This window comes from Olea europaea, unplaced genomic scaffold (assembly GCF_002742605.1).
Source record: "Olea europaea var. sylvestris unplaced genomic scaffold, O_europaea_v1 scaffold4103, whole genome shotgun sequence".
Taxonomy (NCBI): domain Eukaryota; kingdom Viridiplantae; phylum Streptophyta; class Magnoliopsida; order Lamiales; family Oleaceae; genus Olea; species Olea europaea.
In genome coordinates, this window is record NW_019260740.1 from 7,254 (window position 1) to 26,117 (window position 18,864).

At 33.7% G+C, this 18,864-nt stretch overlaps 2 protein-coding genes and 1 long non-coding RNA gene across 3 annotated transcripts; all 3 read right to left on the minus strand.

Moving 5' to 3' along the window:
• Positions 1–676: 676 nt before the first annotated feature.
• Positions 677–7,974, minus strand: LOC111387599 (pyridoxine/pyridoxamine 5'-phosphate oxidase 1, chloroplastic-like). Its single transcript, XM_023012170.1, has 14 exons — positions 7,867–7,974; positions 7,654–7,776; positions 7,484–7,522; positions 5,948–6,115; positions 5,757–5,862; positions 5,466–5,632; positions 5,131–5,361; positions 4,868–4,956; positions 3,894–3,944; positions 3,413–3,503; positions 3,136–3,240; positions 2,983–3,053; positions 2,451–2,546; positions 677–978 (listed from the first exon to the last, which is right to left on the minus strand). The coding sequence occupies exons 2-14, from the start codon at positions 7,756–7,758 to the stop codon at positions 918–920; spliced, it is 1,380 nt and encodes a 459-aa protein (XP_022867938.1). The 5' UTR covers positions 7,759–7,776; positions 7,867–7,974; the 3' UTR covers positions 677–917.
• Positions 7,975–9,349: 1,375 nt separating this feature from the next.
• LOC111387598 lies at positions 9,350–10,202 on the minus strand. Its single transcript, XR_002701433.1, has 4 exons — positions 10,102–10,202; positions 9,949–10,017; positions 9,724–9,766; positions 9,350–9,635 (listed from the first exon to the last, which is right to left on the minus strand). It is a non-coding gene; the product is annotated as an uncharacterized LOC111387598 (long non-coding RNA).
• A 150-nt stretch (positions 10,203–10,352) lies between these two features.
• On the minus strand, positions 10,353–17,393 carry LOC111387597 (pyridoxine/pyridoxamine 5'-phosphate oxidase 1, chloroplastic-like). The gene is made up of 14 exons (XM_023012169.1): positions 17,286–17,393; positions 17,073–17,195; positions 16,903–16,941; positions 15,526–15,693; positions 15,327–15,432; positions 15,036–15,202; positions 14,700–14,930; positions 14,437–14,525; positions 13,447–13,497; positions 12,965–13,055; positions 12,693–12,797; positions 12,540–12,610; positions 12,007–12,102; positions 10,353–10,654 (listed from the first exon to the last, which is right to left on the minus strand). Exons 2-14 carry the CDS (start codon positions 17,175–17,177, stop codon positions 10,594–10,596), a joined length of 1,380 nt encoding a protein of 459 aa, XP_022867937.1. The 5' UTR covers positions 17,178–17,195; positions 17,286–17,393; the 3' UTR covers positions 10,353–10,593.
• Between the last annotated feature and the right edge of the window lie 1,471 nt (positions 17,394–18,864).

Consider the following 18,864-nt stretch of genomic DNA (forward strand, 5'->3'; position numbering starts at 1 on the left):
GAACGTCTTCACTTCCTCTACACGTAGAAACAGATAACAAAGCCAAAGAGGATAGTAATACAGAGAACGTTACAAGTTCCCCCGTCAAAAGTCATCTTAGCGACCAGGTGAGATTTCATGTGACATAATTAGTGTTCTAAAAATCATAAAACGAGACGAAATGTGGAGGTCAAGCTTCGACCATGAAAAAGTGTTTTTATTTTATTACTATTTTAATTTTTAAAATCAATCTAAAAATTATTTAATAATTAAAGAAAAAAAGCATCTACAAGCGTTAAAAATCGTTGAAGTGTAAAAATAGTGCTCCTAGGAAACAAAAATTAAAACAATGTGAGGCGAGGCGCAGCACGCCTAGACCTAGGCTTTGCTTTTTGGAACACTAGAAATAGTGGTTGAATGTATAGCTAGAGATAGGGGGTGATCATCTTTGTGAAATCGTCACTTCAGGTACTAACAATGCAACAGGGTATCGTGCCTGGAAAGGTTGAAGAAAACGAGTGTACACCTAGGAACTATGGTCTAGTGACAGCATGGGAGCTTGTATCTGTGCATGGCCTGCCCGTGAAGCTTGAAGAAAACCGAGTGCAACTTTAGTAACTATCAAAGGTAAGACAACATAGTGACAATGATAAGAGGTTCTACAAGATGAGGAATTACAGAATGTAAATGTAGCACAGAAGGAGAATATGCAAAGATTTTTGACCTTAATGTCACCATTATCACTTTGTGTTCAGATAATCTCCATTCGTGATTAGAGCATGCTGTTAACAGGCTTCATATGTAGAAAATAGTTTATTGCACTTTTCTCCACTGTGTAACAATTCATGTTCCTTGCTGTTGACAGGCTTCATACATATTTATTCTTCAAATACCCAGTACAGTAACTACACAAAATTCCATGTTCAAGGATGTCTTCACTATTTAACAGTTCTTCTCCACGATATTTTTCCATCAATTTCTTCGGCAACATAGCTCAACCTGTCAATCATATAATTACAATAACAAATAAATTTCCATATCTGCATACTGTTACATATTTATTTAACACGAGTGCTCCAGGTTCTCTGTCTGTTTCCTAAGAAAACCCATTCTCAAGGTCATTACAACACCAAAGAAAACGAATGCCCATTCTGCCCAAAATCGGGTTCTCAGTTGCAAGAGTTAGGCCCGAAATTAGATCTCAAAAAGGGAGATGAAAACGGTCTACAAATATAGATAATGACAAGAGAACTTAAGAGTAGCAAAAGTATTAATGCTGCAAAATGGATATAAGTTTGGAACACTATAGATAACTGGAAATTATAGTGCCTACAAACCAAACTCCAATAGTTCTCTGTTGCTTGGCTTTAGAGATCATTTGAGCATACAGAGTACTAGTCTAAGGTTGTCGCCAATGGATGCACCAAAACACCAAATTTCACCAAAATTTGGTGCAAGCATTTTGGTGCAAACAGTGCAAAGTCAATTATAAAAAATAAATAAATAAATAATTATTATTAATTTAATATTTTCGTTAATTTAAAATAATTATTCATTTAGTAATTTATGTATTTGTAAAATAAATAAATTTTCTAATAAATAAATTATTTAGAATAAAAAAGGAGGAGAAAATGATTAAAACACTGTTCATTTGGTGTAAGTTTCGGCCCTTGTTTAAGCCCAATTTTTTTTGGAAGAATGAATTTTTGAATAATGTATTGATGGGAAATGTGTATTTAAAAAATAAGTAAAAGTTTTGAATTTGCGTGTAACATTATTTTATTGAAGAATGTGTGGTTGAAATGATGTCAAAATACTGTTGGAAAATGTATTTTTCTAAAAGAATGGGGCTCAAACAAGGCCTCGGTGTAATTGTTGGAGATGATTTTTAGTTTGTTATAAGATTTGGTGCAGGATTGGAGATAGCCTAATCTTCCACTTTAGAAGTCATTGTCAAGAATATTTGTTAAGCCATAGGCTTGTTGCTCAATTTGTTTTCTCATTCATTTTTTTGTCGTAAAGGGACATGCCTCCAAGATGATGTACGATTTGCAATTTGTTGAATAAACCAACTTGAAAGTCACCAAATGTATTCATTTAAATTTTGCCCCTTATGTACAAATTGCATGCATTTGTTCAATCAAAAGTCTGACACGTGCACAATTTTTATGAATGAGTGACAACAAGACTTGAACTGAAGTCATCTCGTTAGCTCCGATACCAAGTTGTGTCACTTCATCTAAAAGCTTAAGTTGTTCGATGGACCACACTAATCTATTTAAATTTAGTCAAACACCTATTAATGACGATCCTTCGCTATTTAAAGAAAGTAGATGATGAGCAGTCAGGATTTGTGAAGATAATAGTTTAGGATTAGGGCTTAGATCACCAAGACCTAGAATGTGCCCTATTTTACGTGATCTGACATTTCAACTCATACATTAGAGAAAAGATGGAAATTAAAGAACTACCTTAGGTGCACTTGTGATTCATCTCCTTGCCAAAACTCAAAATACTCTGGTATGAGCCTGTATCCTCCCCAATGTTTAGGTCTGGGAATCATACTTCTGAAAATGGCAGAAATGAAATATCTTAAGAATATACATGGATGTAGGGGTCAAAAAACATTCAGAATACACCACACAATTGATAACAGCAAAAATTACTTTTGCATAAGATAATTGTACAAGAAAAACACGTGCATATGCCCATATGCGAGTTTAATTTGTGCACTCTGCATGCATCAATAGACATAACTGCTCACATATGAGACGAATAAAGTTTTGATAAGCTTAAAATTGTAAATTTTAAGTAACGTTTATGTTAAACATGTTTGAAAAATTACTTCTACCTTTATTTTAAGTAAAAAACAGATTATTTTGTAATTCTTACTAACCTGTCAAAATAAACAACTTATTTTCAATTTTGGTCAATAAAAATTAACTTATTTCTATCTCATTCAATTATAAGCAAACTTTTCAGCTCAAAGACCGAAATACTGACCCATCAGAGTATTTCTCTTCTATTTCCTTGTATTTTTGATGGAGAAACTGCCGTCCAGGAATTACATTGCTCTGAAGATAAACAATCAAGAATTCACTCAGTTTAATATAGAGAACTATTGCTTCTAAATTGAAAAGTAAGAGATAGATAGACCTGCTCACTAACTGCCGGGCCAATCTGAATCTCTCGTGGACGACTACGAAAGTACTGCTCAGATTCTTCATCAGAAACTTTCTGCACAAAACCTTCCACTCTTACCTGGAATTCAAATTAACATCTCAGAAAGTTCTTATCTACAAGCTAGCCTTAAATTTCACCATTTGATCTTCAAGATTTTCCTTTAAATGAAAAAAAAACATAAAATACACTCTGAGAATAGATCTGACATCTTAAAGTGCATGGACGCATTGGAGTAGAAATAACAGTCTACCTGGCGATTTAAACCACTCCAGTAGAAAAGAAGTGATGCATGAGGATTTTCAGATATTTCTTGAGCTTTTCGACTACCATAATTGCTGCACCTGCAAAATGTAATATAGGAACACCTGCTCAACAACTAGTTAAAAGAAGCAACGCCTTTTCTGGTGGACACACATTTTCAACATTTTTTAGTCATTTCATTACATAGCAACACTTCATTCACCCTCTCTCCCTATCAGATAAACAAAGTTAGGTTATGTTTGAGCCCCGTTTTTTGAGAGAATAAATTTTGCAAAAGTGAATTTTTTGGAGAATGCGTGACTAAAAAGTAGTAAAAATTTTGAGTTTACGTGCAAAATTATTTTATTGAAAGAATTGTGGTTGAAAATGAGTCTGGGAAAAATGAATTTTTAGAGAATGTGGCTCAAACATGGGCTTAATTTTTGCTTTGGCATTCTCATTTTCATCGAGTAAAATCACAAATAGCTAACCAGACAAATCCTTCTCCATGGATGCCTTTTAATTGGACCATTCGTGAAGAACTGCAAAAACAACACAGTCAAAGTCAAATTGTATATTTTGTTAAGGTATAAAATTAGTTCACTGAGAATCCAAGTTAGACACTGAACTTTCATTTTTGTTTCAATTTAGATGCTATATCCTGCTAAATTAACAGTAATGGTGTCGTGGCTAACAGAAATTATATCTGGCAGGGATATTCTGTTAGTGAATCATTTTTACCATCCAGCAAGGAAAAAACGTATTGTTGGACAAGCTGTGCTTTTACAAAAGAATTAAAAAGAAAGCACGATTTCTAGCAAGATGCCTTTTTCATAAAGTTGGACTATAAAAATAATGCACAATAGATTTCTCAAGCCCGTCAGTATTCCTGTTAATTAAGTAGATAGAGGTAGAACGAGTGCACAATTTGAAACAAATATGAAAGTCTACAGACTAACATGAAACAAGAAAAGGTCAGTGACCAAAGTGAAACAACAGTGTATGTTGGGTTTCTCGCAGTGTTTTAATCCAAAAAGTAATGGACGTTAGGAATCATTTTCGAAGAACAGTCCTTCACTTTGCAGAAACATTTGTTAAAAAAAACAGAATACAGTGAATTATGATGCCACCCCCACTCCCAACCCCACAGCGGCAATAAGAAAACATGCACACACAATTGATAGAAAGGGAAATACTCTGTAGTTCGTACTGATTCAGTGTTGTGGCATATAGACATTTGTGGCTCTTAGGAGCACCCAACAGTATTTCAAGATAGATGATTTGTTTAATGGATAACATGCTTCAGATTCAATAATCATGGTTCCAACTACAACTCCAGAAAAGAGAGGTTTTCTACAATGCACATTCAGTCAACCCGAGACGTTTGAGAAACTTGCAAGAATAATAATATAGTTAAGCATGTTAATGTCCATTTATTACTGATAAAATAAAACAAGAAACGTACGGTTTTCCATCTTTGCTGGCAGTTGACAGGGCCATAGAATTTGGTTCCTTCAAGCCTGCTGCCACTGCATCATCAAACCATTTCTGGAACTGCAAAGTAAGCAATTCTCTTATTGCAAAATGGTGAATAATCAGATGACTCGAACAAATTCATAGCATACATATTGCTAAGAAACACAAAATAATTACATGACCATGGTTTATTAAATTCTTTGTTATTATCACAAACCAATAGATAATAAGTAATTAGCTTATCGTCCATACCTGAACGAAGGGATCAGCCTCCCCGTGCTTCTCAACATTTTTCAGAGAAATCTGCGCTTGTACATCAGCTTGAGAAGGTTTTCCGATACGGACACACATAGAAGTGCCAGGGTATGGTGGCAATTGAAGCTTAAATTTGTCCACAATAGATGGAGGTACAAATCTTCCACCCAAAAAGTGGTGCGGACCACAAAACATTTTAGCACACAGCTTAGGAGCAGTTAAAGAAACCTGTGTACAATAATTCAAGGTCACTTTATATAAGAAGTTATCAAGTAGCATTATCCACAAAAATAAGTTCACTGGGACATGATACTTCCTCAGGAAAACTTTACCAGCATTTCAGGTGTAATGCCTTCGCTATTGACGGCTCCTTTTTCAACATGCCAACCAGAAGGTATATCCACAGAAACAATGACAGGTGATCTCTGAAATGTTTGATCGTGTTTTCTTGCGGACAACAAGCCATATATCAAACCATCAAAAGGTGGCCTTGGCATACCTAGCAAAGTATGGCGCATAATATTGAAAATTTTACAGATAAAATGAAAATTATCCCAATGGGATATACCTTATCAACAAGCTTTGATAAGGTTAAACTCTAGGAAACTGAAAATAAAAGTTACCATTAAATGAGAAGCCAAATATTGCATCTACTAGAATGTCAAAGTCATTTGATAACTCCTGTGGCAGACCTTCTACTGGCAGAAAAGGAACTGACAACGACTCAAGCTGCAAAATTACTCATGAATAAGCACTTTCGAGTTCCGAGGTGCGCAAATGATCATGGTCCATGAACATGACTCTCATTAAATACCTGAGTGACCAGACCAGTGTAAAGAGGTTTAGGAGTACGTTTGGGGTAACATATGTATGGTTTATATCCAAAGTGATGTAAATGACGGGCAGCAACAAGACCATCACCACCATTATTTCCAGGACCGCAAATGACAAGTACACGGTTATATTCAGTTGACCTGTAGACCTGCCATAATTGGTAAAACTTAGTCCAGGAGATAGCTCATTTCACACCTCTGACATTTGTCATATCCTTATTTTGCTTTAAAAGGTTAGTCACCAGACAACCTTTAGCAAGAAAGCTAGCACATTGAAATAGGTGATGATCCTTCTTGACTGTAGTTTTTACTAGTTCTACTTTCATTAGTTATAAGTGTGGAAAAAGTGCCCCTTAAGACTAGATATATATCTATTTGTTGGGACATTTTTCTGAGTACGTAAATGAATGTTGTTCTATGCTGTCAATATTATTTTTTGTTAAGAAAATATATAAGGCCCAGAGATATTCAATTACTTTATAAATTTTATAATCCATAATGTATAACCTAAATAATAGCCCATGACTTCTGAACAAAGTTGGCCACTTCATTCTGTAAAGTCATATTGCCGTTTGTACGCAGTGATATTTCATTAATACAATTTTCCTTTGGCCTTATAGAAGTGTTTCAATACAGCGAGAGGATGGATTTCAACTACAAGGAGGAGATGAGTTTCCACTACAATGAAACAACTAAGTTGAGCTCAACATATATTCATCTAAATAACATTTGAAATGGGTTGTATGCTTTAGCCAACAAGTCTCTATTGCATGAATTTCTCAAGTTTACCTATTTGCAAAGAACTTAATTTTTCAAATTTTTTTTTTATTATTTTTATCAAGAGGGATACGTCTGTGTACACCTACCTACTTGTTTTGCTATTTACCTCTGAACTATATTTCTACATGTTATTTATGATTATAATTTCCCACAAAAATTCAATTTCATTAATTGCAGTTCCTTGACTTGTTTCTTCATACATAGCCAAAGAGTTCAAATGACAAGCTCTAAACAGCTGGAGAAAATCCCCCCCCCCCCCCCCCTCCTCCCCACACACACACACTACCCCCCATGAGACTACAGATATACACGAATTAATTGTTCCAATGGTCATTGAACTTAGGTCCATGTTTTTAATTGTTCACTGAAATTTAAAATGTCGAGTTTTGATCACTGAACATAAGTCCATGTCTTCGATTGCTCACTAAAGTTTAAAATGTCGAGTTTTGGTCAATATACAATATTTTTTAAAGTTCAGTGACTAAATCTCAATATTTTAAACTTCATGGCAATCGAAAACTTGAACCTGAGTTTAGTAATCAACACTCGACATTTTAAACTTTAGTACCAATCAAAGACATGGACTTAGTTGAGTGATCTTTGGAGCAATTAACACGATGTAAGCAACCTCAAAGAAATAATGATTCTAAAGTACATGATTTCATTTACTAGCTAGAAATAAAGGGGAAAAAAAAGAAAAAATGTAAACTGCAAATTGTATGGAGCCAAACTCTCACCTCTGCTATTGCTGATGCAACACTCAGTCCAGCCAGTTCCTGCATTCAAAAGCAAGTCAAGGTATTTCATAGGAAGTTCAAGTAATTCAACTAATCAAGCTAAAAATGGAAAGTTAAATAAAAAAGACAAAAACGCCATCAAACTATAAAAACTAAAAAAACTGACTAACCATGAGCTGATCGATGCTGAATCCCGAAGGGCCCATGAGAAGTGCATCAATTTCCACAGCCTGTTGCTGGGTTAAGTAGGATATGCATTCTGGATCCTTCTCCATGATTTTTACCTCTTCAACCTATCCCAACATTCAACCAGCCAGCAAACTATTATAAATAACCTTCATTCGTATGTGAGGAGGGTATATGTATTTGTTATATGTACATACAGGACGTAGAAGAAGAGGAATCTGGAAGAGACTTCTTGAGCGTGACAACCTCTCGGTGATTGAAGAAATTTTGCAATTAGATATTAATTGATTTATTATCTTTACTTCTAGAACGGTGAAAGTTGCACTCAAGTAATATTCTTGAGTAAACCTTGTTACCAAACTTTAGTTAAATGTGTATTAAACCTTGTTACCAAACTTTAGTTAAATGTGTATTCGCATTCCATAATCAAGCTAGACACCTTTGTTCAATTATACGAACTCAAATAAATGTAATCTCAATTTTTAAGAAATAGTACGAATCAAGAAAATTCGTAAAAATATTCGATAATCGTGTTTGATGGTCTTTCTAAGATGAAATATAGATCACAACGAATAAATTTATCTCCTATTTGATATTGATTAAAATTCAGATTTTAATTTAAATAAAGTAAACAATCAATTTTAATCACATATTTTATGAATTCCACAATTTTTATTAAAATTTACTGAAAAATTGGTTTTAATCATCACCAAATAGGGGCAATCACATGTTAACTTAATCTTTCATGGAAAAAAATTCTAATGATCTTAAAAGTAATTTAAACTTTGAAAGTATATATTGAGGTCTCTTTAGTGGGTATTCAATTCCTTGTCAAGAATGTGTGTGCCAGTAGAGAATGTCCTTTATTATCAGCTGTTAACCATTAAAAGAATTTTTTTGAGTGAAAATGAATTTTGAAATAGTGATTTTTTGGAGAATGTATTGTTAAAAAGTAGGAAAAAGTATTAAATTTATGTACTTCTATTTTATTGTATGAATGTATAATTGAAAATACATTTAAAAAAAAAGGGTTTTTATAAAATGGATAACAAACGGGGACTAACTTGATAACATTCTATAAAGAGAAACATTTTTCAATATGTTCTTTGATTAGACAACCCTAAAAAATAATCATCCTCAAACATCGAGATAGCACAAAATACTTTCAAATATATACATAAATTTTTTTTATAGCAATATCAACAAACTATTTTTCATTCGGATTTCAATTTTACAAATGAATAAATACATTCCATATATTATTTAGAGTTGACTTTATTCTTCACGTCTTCACATTTGCATCCCATACGTCGATGAACTTTGATGTAATATTCAAACCAATACATCAACGTTCTTGAGTGCGGAACATCTTACAAAAAATAACTTCATTTGTACTTTCTCGTTTTCGTTCATTTGGAAAATTCTTGGGTGAGAAACATGACTCCCACAATGTTTTGGTTCAGGATAACGGTGCGATCGCATTGACAAACTGTAATGATCCAATGTGTCTTGTATGCATTTATTGATGATTTATATAATTTTCACGTGTGACAAGCACATATGAAAAATTATGGGATATATGTCGAGTTTAAATTGCGCCTTATTGAGATAATTTCATTTCTTTTCTATAATTTACACGATGAATCTCCTGTAATACTTAATGGAGCATTAAAAAATAAGTAAAAAAGTAAAATTTCTTTTATTCCAACCATGCCAATGTCAATTTACAAATTAAAAAAAAAAGTGAAAACTGCATTTTTCGAATTCAATAAAACTATAAGGTGCAACAATAAAGGTACAAAATATGCATAAAAGGAGTCGAGTTTGTAGTTGTAGAAGAAGCCTCGTCGAAAAATATCAGTGCACTAAAGTATAATTTCTTCTTGAACACTTACGTTAAGAGTCTTGTTTGGAAGGACAATGCTGTTGATTACCACAACTTCATCTTCTACTGTTACAGATTCACCTGGTTCAAAATATGTTCAAAAGGTCACAACTTGAGGGTGAAAGCAGCACGGAGAATAGAATATACGAAGAAAGTGTTGAAAAAGTACCAAGAATTGTGACTCCGAGCTTTGCATTGTAATCTCCTGAAGCCTGAAATAGGCAGATTAAAGCTTAGGGAACGCAATGCAGAAAACAGAATAGAGACTCACGAAAACATAGACGTGAAAAAGAATGAATAAGTGCAAATATTTAATGTGTTGAAACTCTTTTTAGAAACTAAAAATAACGGAGTTGATTTGTAAGAGAAAAATTAGACGAGTCCCTGAACTTACTTGGACTCTTGACCACCTTCCGATGGAAGACTTCCATCCAATAATTGCGTGGATTACAACAGCGTTTTCCTTTGCAAAACCATGAAGCACGAATGTCAATTTTCACGGGATGTCATTAGTAAAAATATTATCCAGTAATTTGGGGACTAATACCTGGATTTCAACATCATCAAGAATAATACAACTGACAAGCCTCACACCAGCTCCGATGCGAGCATTGGCAGAGATTGAAACATTTGGAGGAACCATAGTGACAGCATGGGAGCTTGTATCTGTGCATGGCCTGCCCGTGAAGCTTGAAGAAAACCGAGTGCAACTTTAGTAACTATCAAAGGTAAGACAACATAGTGACAATGATAAGAGGTTCTACAAGATGAGGAATTACAGAATGTAAATGTAGCACAGAAGGAGAATATGCAAAGATTTTTGACCTTAATGTCACCATTATCACTTTGTGTTCAGATAATCTCCATTCGTGATTAGAGCATGCTGTTAACAGGCTTCATATGTAGAAAATAGTTTATTGCACTTTTCTCCACTGTGTAACAATTCATGTTCCTTGCTGTTGACAGGCTTCATACATATTTATTCTTCAAATACCCAGTACAGTAACTACACAAAATTCCATGTTCAAGGATGTCTTCACTATTTAACAGTTCTTCTCCACGATATTTTTCCATCAATTTCTTCGGCAACATAGCTCAACCTGTCAATCATATAATTACAATAACAAATAAATTTCCATATCTGCATACTGTTACATATTTATTTAACACGAGTGCTCCAGGTTCTCTGTCTGTTTCCTAAGAAAACCCTTTAAACTCTCAAGGTCATTACAACACCAAAGCAAACGAATGCCCATTCTGCCCAAAATCGGGTTCTCAGTTGCAAGAGTTAGGCCCGAAATTAGATCTCAAAAAGGGAGATGAAAACGGTCTAGAAATATGGATAATTACAAGAGAACTTAAGAGCAGCAAAAGTACTAATGCTGCAAAATGGATATAAGTTTGGAACACTGTAGATAACTGGAAATTATACTGCCTACAAACCAAACTCCAATAGATCATTTGAGTATACAGAGAAACTAGTCTAAGGCTGTCTCCAATGGATGCACCAAAACACCAAATTTCACCAAAATTTGGTGCAAAATTTTGCAACGTGGCACCAAATTTTGCACCATTTGATGCAAAAAGGTACAAGCATTTTGGTGCAAACGGAGCAAAGTCAATAATAATAATAATAATAATAATAATTATTATTATTATTATTAATTTTATATTTTCGTTAATTTAACATAATTATTCATTTAGTAATTTATGTATTTGTAAAATAAATAAATAAATAAATAAATAAATTTTCAAATAAATAAATCATTTAGAATAAAAAAAGAGAAGAAAATGATTAAAACACTATTCATTTGGTGTAAGTTTCAGTATAATTGTTGGAGATGATTTTTAGTTTGTTATAAGATTTGGTGCAAATTTTGGTGCAGGATTGGAGATAGCCTAATCATCCACTGTAGAAGTCACTGTCAAGAAGATTTGTTAAGCCATAGGCTTGTTGCTCAATTTGTTTTCTCATTCATTTTTTTGTCGTCAAGGGACATGTCTCCTAGGACCAAGATGATGTATGATTTGCACTTCGTTGAATAAACCAACTTGAAAGTCACCAAATGTATTCATTTAAATTTTGCCCCCTTATGTACAAATTGCATGCATTTTCTCAATCAAAAGTCTGACACGTGCACAATTTTTATGGATGAGTGACAACAAGATTTGAACCCAAGTCATCTCGTTAGCTCCAATACCAAGTTGTGTCACCTCATCTAAAAGCTTAAGTCGTTTGATGGACCACACTGATCTATTTAAATTTAGTCAAACACCTATTAATGACAATCCTACGCTATTTAAAGAAAGTAGATGATGAACTCTCAGGATTTGTGATTATAATAGTTTAGGATTAGGGCTTAGATCAGCAAGACCTAGAATGTGCCCTATTTTACGTGCTCTTGACATTTCAACTCATACATTAGAGAAGAGACGGAAATTAAAGAACTACCTTAGGTGCACTTGTGATTCATCGCCTTGCCAAAACTCAAAACACTCTGGTATGAGCCTGTATCCTCCCCAATGTTTTGGCCTGGGAATCATACTTCTGAAAATAGCAGAAATGAAATATCTTAAGAATATACATGGATGTAGGGGTCAAAAAACATTCAGAATACACCACACAATTGATAACAGCAAAAATTACTATTGCATAAGATAGTTGTACAAGAAAAACACGTGCATATGCCCATATGTGAGTTTAATTTGTGCACTCTGCATGCATCAATAGACATAACTGCTCACATATGAGACGAATAAAGTTTTGATAAGCTTAAATTAGTAAATTTTAAGTAGCGTTTATGTTAAACATGTTTGAAAAATTACTTCTTTTCTTTATTTTAAGTAAAAAACAAATTATTTTGCAATTCTTACTAATCTGTCAAAATAAACAACTTATTTTCAATTTTGGTCAATAAAAATTAACTTATTTCTATCTTATTCAATTATAAGCAAACTTTTCAGCTCAAAGACTGAAATACTGACCCATCAGAGTATTTCTCTTCTATTTCCTTGTATTTTTGATGGAGAAAATGCCGTCCAGGAATTACATTGCTCTGAAGATAAAGAATCAAGAATTCACTCAGTTTAATATAGAGAACTATTGCATCTGAATTGAAAAGTAAGAGATAGATAGACCTGCTCACTAACTGCCGGGCCAATCTGAATCTCTTGTGGACGACTACGAAAGTACTGCTCAGATTCTTCATCAGAAACTTTCTGCACAAAACCTTCCACTCTTACCTGGAATTCAAATTAACACCTCAGAAAGGTCTTATCTACAAGCTAGCCTTAAATTTCACCATTTGTTCTTCAAGATTTTCCTTTAAATGAAAACAAATTATACACTCTGAGAATAGATCTGACATCTTAAAGTGCATGGACGCATTGGAGTAGAAATAACAGTTTACCTGGCGATTTAAACCACTCCAGTAGAAAAGAAGTGATGCATGAGGATTTTCAGATATTTCTTGAGCTTTTCGACTACCATAATTGCTGCACCTACAAAATGTAATATACAAACACCTGCTCAACAACTAGATAAAAGAAGCAACACCTTTTCTGGTGGACACACACTTTCAACTTTTTTTAGTCATTTCATTACATAGCAACACTTCATTCACCCTCTCTCCATATCAGATAAACAAAGTTAGGTTATGTTTGAGCCCCCTTTTTTGAGAGAATAAATTTTGCAGTAGTAAATTTTTCAGAGAATGCGTGATTAAAAAGTAGGAAAAAATTTTGAGTTTACGTGCAAAATTATTTTACTGAGAGAATTATGGTTGAAAATGAGTTTGGGAAAAATGAGTTCTTCGAGAATGTGGCTCAAACACGGGCTTAATTTTTGCTTTGCCATTCTCATTTTCATCGAGTAAAATCACAAAGAGCTAACCAGACAAATCCTCCTCCATGGATGCCTTTTAATTGGACCATTCGTGAAGAACTGCAAAAACAACACAAAGTACAACACAGTCAAAGTCAGATCGTATATTTTGTTAAGGTATAAAATTAGTTCACAGGGAATAACAATGGGCTAAATCCAAGTTAGACACTGAACTTTCATTTTTGTTTCAATTTAGATGCTATATCCTGCTAAATTAACAGTAATGGTGTCGTGGCTAACAGAAATTAGATCTGGCATGGAAATTCTGTTAGTGAATCATTTTTATTTTCCAGCAAGGAAAAAACGTATTTTTGGACAAGCTGTGCTTTTACAAAAGAATTAAAAAGAAAGCAAGATTTCTAGCAAGATGCCTTTTTCATAAAGTTGGACTATAAAAATAATGCACAAGCCACGTCAGTATTCCTGTTAATTAAGTAGATAGAGGTAGAACGAGTGCACAATTTGAAACAAATATGAAAGTCTACAGACTAACATGAAACAAGAAAAGGTCAGTGACCAAAGCGAAACAACAGTGTATGTTGGGTTTCTCGCAGTGTTTTAGTCCAAAAAGTAATGGACGCTAGGAATCATTTTCGAAGAACAGTCCTTCGCTTTGCAGAAACATTTGTTAAACATAACAGAATACAGTCAATTATGATGCCACCCCCACTCCCAACCCCACAGAGGCAATAAGAAAACATACACACACAATTGATAGAAAGGGAAATACTCTGTAGTTACGTACTGATTCAGTGTTGTGGCATTAGACATATGTGGCTCTTAGGAGCACCCAACAGTATTTCAAGATAGATGATTTGTTTAATGGATAACATGCTTCAGATTCAATAATCATGGTTCCAACTACAACTCCAGAAAAGAGAGGTTTTCTACAATGCACATTCGGTCAAGACAAGACGTTTGAGAAACTTGCAAGAATAATAATATAGTTAAGCATGTTAATGTCCAATTATTACTGATAAAATAAACCAAGAAACATACGGTTTTCCATCTTTGCTGGCAGTTGACAGGGCCATAGAATTTGGTTCCTTCAATCCTGCTGCCACTGCATCATCAAACCATTTCTGGAACTGCAAAGTAAGCAATGCTCTTATTGCACAATGGTGAATAATCAGATGACTCGAACAAATTCATAGCATACATATTGCTAAGAATCTCAAAATAATTACACGACCATGGTTTATTAAATTCTTTGTGATTATCACAAACCAATAGATAATAAGTAATTAGTTTATCGTCCATACCTGAACGAAGGGATCAGCCTCCCCGTGCTTCTCAACATTTTCGAGAGAAATCTGCGCTTGTACATCAGCTAGAGGAGGTTTTCCGATACGGACACACATAGAAGTGCCAGGGTATGGTGGCAATTGAAGCTTAAATTTGTCCACAATAGATGGAGGTACAAATCTTCCACCCAAAAAGTGGTGTGGACCACAAAACATTTTAGCACACAGCTTAGGAGCCGTTAAAGAAACCTATGTACAATAATTCAAGGTTACTTTATATAAGAAGTTATCAAGTAGCATTATCCACAAAAATAAGTTACACTGGGACACGATACTTCCTCAGGAAAACTTTACCAGCATGTCAGGTGTAATGCCTTCGCTATTGACGGCTCCTTTTTCAACATGCCAACCAGAAGGTATATCTACAGAAACAATGACAGGTGATCTCTGAAACGTTTGATCGTGTTTTCTTGCGGACAACAAGCCATATATCAAACCATCAAAAGGTGGCCTTGGCATACCTAGCAAATTATGATGCATAGTATTGAAAATTTTACAGATAAAATGAAAATTATCACAATGGGATATACCTTATCAACAAGCTTTGATATGGTTAAACTTTAGGAAACTGAAAATAAAAGTTACCATTAAATGAGAAGCCAAATATTGCATCTACTAGAATGTCAAAGTCATTTGATAACTCCTGTGGCAGACCTTCTACTGGCAGAAAAGGAACGGACAACGACTCAAGCTGCAAAATTACTCATGAATAAGCACTTTCGAGTTCCGAGGTGCGCAAATGCGCAAATGATCATGGTCCATGAACATGACTCTCATTAAATACCTGAGTGACCAGACCAGTGTAAAGAGGTTTAGGAGTACGTTTGGGGTAACATATGTATGGTTTATATCCAAAGTGATGTAAATGACGGGCAGCAACAAGACCATCACCACCATTATTTCCAGGACCGCAAATGACAAGTACACGGTTATATTCAGTTGACCTGTAGACCTGCCATAATTGGTAAAACTTAGTCCAGGAGTTAAGCTCAATTCACACCTCTGACATTTGTCGTACCTTTATTTTGCTTTAAAAGGTTAGTCACCAGACAACCTTTAGCAAGAAAGCTAGCACATTGAAATAGGTGATGATCCTTCTTGACTGTAGTTTTTACCAGTTCTACTTTCATTAGTTACAAGTGTGGAAAAAGTGCCCCTGAAGACTAGATATATATCTATTTGTTGGGACATTTTTCTGAGTACGTAAATGAATGTTGTTCTATGCTGTCAATATTACTTTTTGTTAAGAAAATATATAAGGCCCAGAGATATTCAATTACTTTATAAATTTTATAAACCATAATGTATAACCTAAATAATAGCCCATGACTTGTGAACAAAGTTGGCCACTTCATTCTGTAAAGTCATATTGCCGTTTGTACGCGGTTATATTTCATTAATACAATTTTCCTTTGGCCTTATAGAAGTGTTTCAATACAGCGAGAGGATGGATTTCAACTACAAGGAGGAGATGAATTTCCACTACGATGAAACAATTAAGTTGAGCTCAACATATATTCATCTAAATAACATTTGAAATGGGTTGTATACTTTAGCCAACAAGTCTCTATTGAATGAATTTCTCAAGTTTACCTATTTGCAAAGAGCTTAATTTTTTAAATTTTATTATTATTATTTTTATCAAGAAGGATATGTCTGTGTACACCTACCTACTTGTTTTGCTATTTACCTCTGAACTATATTTCTACATGTTATTTATCTACAGATATACACGAATTAATTGTTCCAATGGTCATTGAACTTAGGTCCATGTTTTTAATTGTTCACTGAAATTTAAAATGTCGAGTTTTGATCACTGAACATAAGTCCATGTCTTCGATTGCTCACTAAAGTTTAAAATGTCGAGTTTTGATCAACATACAATATTTTTTAAAGTTCAGTGACTAAATCTCAATATTTTAAACTTCATGAGCAATCGAAAACTTGAACCTAAATTTAGTAATCAACGCTCGACATTTTAAACTTTAGTACCAATCAAAGACATGGACTTAGTTGAGTGATCTTTGGAACAATTAACACGATGTAAGCAACCTCAAAGAAATAATGATTCTAAAGTACATGATTTCATTTACTAGCTAGAAATAAAGGGGAAAAAAAAGAAAAAAAGTAAACTGCAAATTGTATGGAGCCAAACTCTCACCTCTGCTATTGCTGATGCAACACTCAGTCCAGCCAGTTCCTGCATTCAAAAGCAAGTCAAGGTATTTCATAGGAAGTTCAAGTAATTCAACTAATCAAGCTAAAAATGGAAAGTTAAATAAAAAAGACAAAAACGCCATCAAACTATAAAAACTAAAAAAACTGACTAACCATGAGCTGATCGATGCTGAATCCCGAAGGGCCCATGAGAAGTGCATCAATTTCCACAGCCTGTTGCTGGGTTAAGTAGGATATGCATTCTGGATCCTTCTCCATGATTTTTACCTCTTCAACCTATCCCAACATTCAACCAGCCAGCAAACTATTATAAATAACCTTCATTCGTATGTGAGGAGGGTATATGTATTTGTTATATGTACATACAGGACGTAGAAGAAGAGGAATCTGGAAGAGACTTCTTGAGCGTGACAACCTCTCGGTGATTGAAGAAATTTTGCAATTAGATATTAATTGATTTATTATCTTTACTTCCAGAAAGGTGAAAGTTGCACTCAAGTAATATTCTTGAGTACACCTTGTTACCGAACTTTAGTAGTTAAATGCGTATTCACATTCCGTAATCAAACTTGGCATTTTTGCTGAAGTATACGAACTCAAATAAATGTAATCTCCACTTTTAATAAATAGTACGAATCAAGAAAATTCGCAAAAATATACAATAACCGTGTTTGATGGTCTTTCTAAGATAAAAGAATAAATTTATCTCTGATTTGATATTGATTAAAATTCAGATTTTAATTTAAATCAAAGTAAACAATCAATTTTAATCATATTTCATAGGTTTCATAACTTTTTAATGACAAATTTCATCAACTTTTATCGAAATTTATTGAAATTTTGATTTTAATTCTCACCAAATAGGTGCAATCATATGTTAACTTAATCTTTGGTAGAAAAAAATTCTAAAGATCTAAAAAAGTAACTTAAACTTGGAAAATATACTATTGTGGTCTCTTAGTGGGTATTCAATTCCTAGTCAATAATGAGTACACTAGTTGAGAATGTCCTTTATTATCTGTTGTTTGGGAGTTTTAAGGGGAAATGAATTTTGAAATAGTGATTTTTAGGATAATGCGTGGTTAAAAAGTGGATAAATGTATTAGGATTATTTACAGAATATTTTATTAATGAACGTATAGTTGAAAATGCATTTCAAAAAAAAAAAAAAAGAAGAGTTTTTTAAAAATGGATAACAAATAGTCAAATAGGGACTAACTTGGTAACATCATATGGAGATGGGCATTTTTTCGTATGATCTCTGATTAGACCACCCTCAACAATAATCATCCTCAAACAAGAAGATAGCGACAAAATACTTTCAAATAAATACGTAACAAATTGTATAGAATACCAACAAACTATTTTTCATTCGGATTTCAATTTTACAAATGAATAAATACATTTCAAATATTATTTAGAGTTGACTTTATTCTTGACGTCTCCATATTTGCATCCCATGCGTCGATGAACTTTGATGTAATGTTCAAAGCAATACATCAACGTTCTTACGTGTGGAACATCATACAAAAAATAACTTCATTTGTATTTTCTCGTTTTCGTTCATTTGGAAAATTCTTAGGTGAGAAACATGACTCCCACAATGTTTTGGTTCAGGATAATGGTGGGATCGCATTGACAAACTGTAATGATCCAATATGCCTTGTATTCATTTATTGATGATTTATATAATTTTCACGCGTGACAAGCACATAAGAAAAATTATGTGATATATGTCGAGTTTAAATTGCGCCTTATTGAGATAATTTCATTTCTTTTCTATAATTTACATGATGAATCTCCTGTAATACTTAATGGAGCATTAAAAAATAAGTAAAAAAGTAAAATTTCTTTTATTCCAGCCATGCCAATGTCAATTTACAAATTAAAAAAAAAAGTGAAAACTGCATTTTTCGAATTCAATAAAACTATAAGGTGCAACAAT

Coding starts and splice junctions, on each gene's coding strand:
- LOC111387599 (XM_023012170.1), bottom strand. CDS start 7,758: ATGGAGAAGGATCCAGAATGCATATCCTACTTAACCCAGCAACAGGCT. Junction 6,116..7,483: donor TTGCATCAGCAATAGCAGAG/GTGAGAGTTTGG, acceptor CAATTATGGCAG/GTCTACAGGTCAACTGAATA. Junction 3,054..3,135: donor GCCCGGCAGTTAGTGAGCAG/GTCTATCTATCT, acceptor GTTTATCTTCAG/AGCAATGTAATTCCTGGACG.
- LOC111387597 (XM_023012169.1), bottom strand. CDS start 17,177: ATGGAGAAGGATCCAGAATGCATATCCTACTTAACCCAGCAACAGGCT. Junction 13,056..13,446: donor CATGGAGGAGGATTTGTCTG/GTTAGCTCTTTG, acceptor TACATTTTGTAG/GTGCAGCAATTATGGTAGTC. Junction 12,798..12,964: donor GGAGTGGTTTAAATCGCCAG/GTAAACTGTTAT, acceptor TTTGAATTCCAG/GTAAGAGTGGAAGGTTTTGT.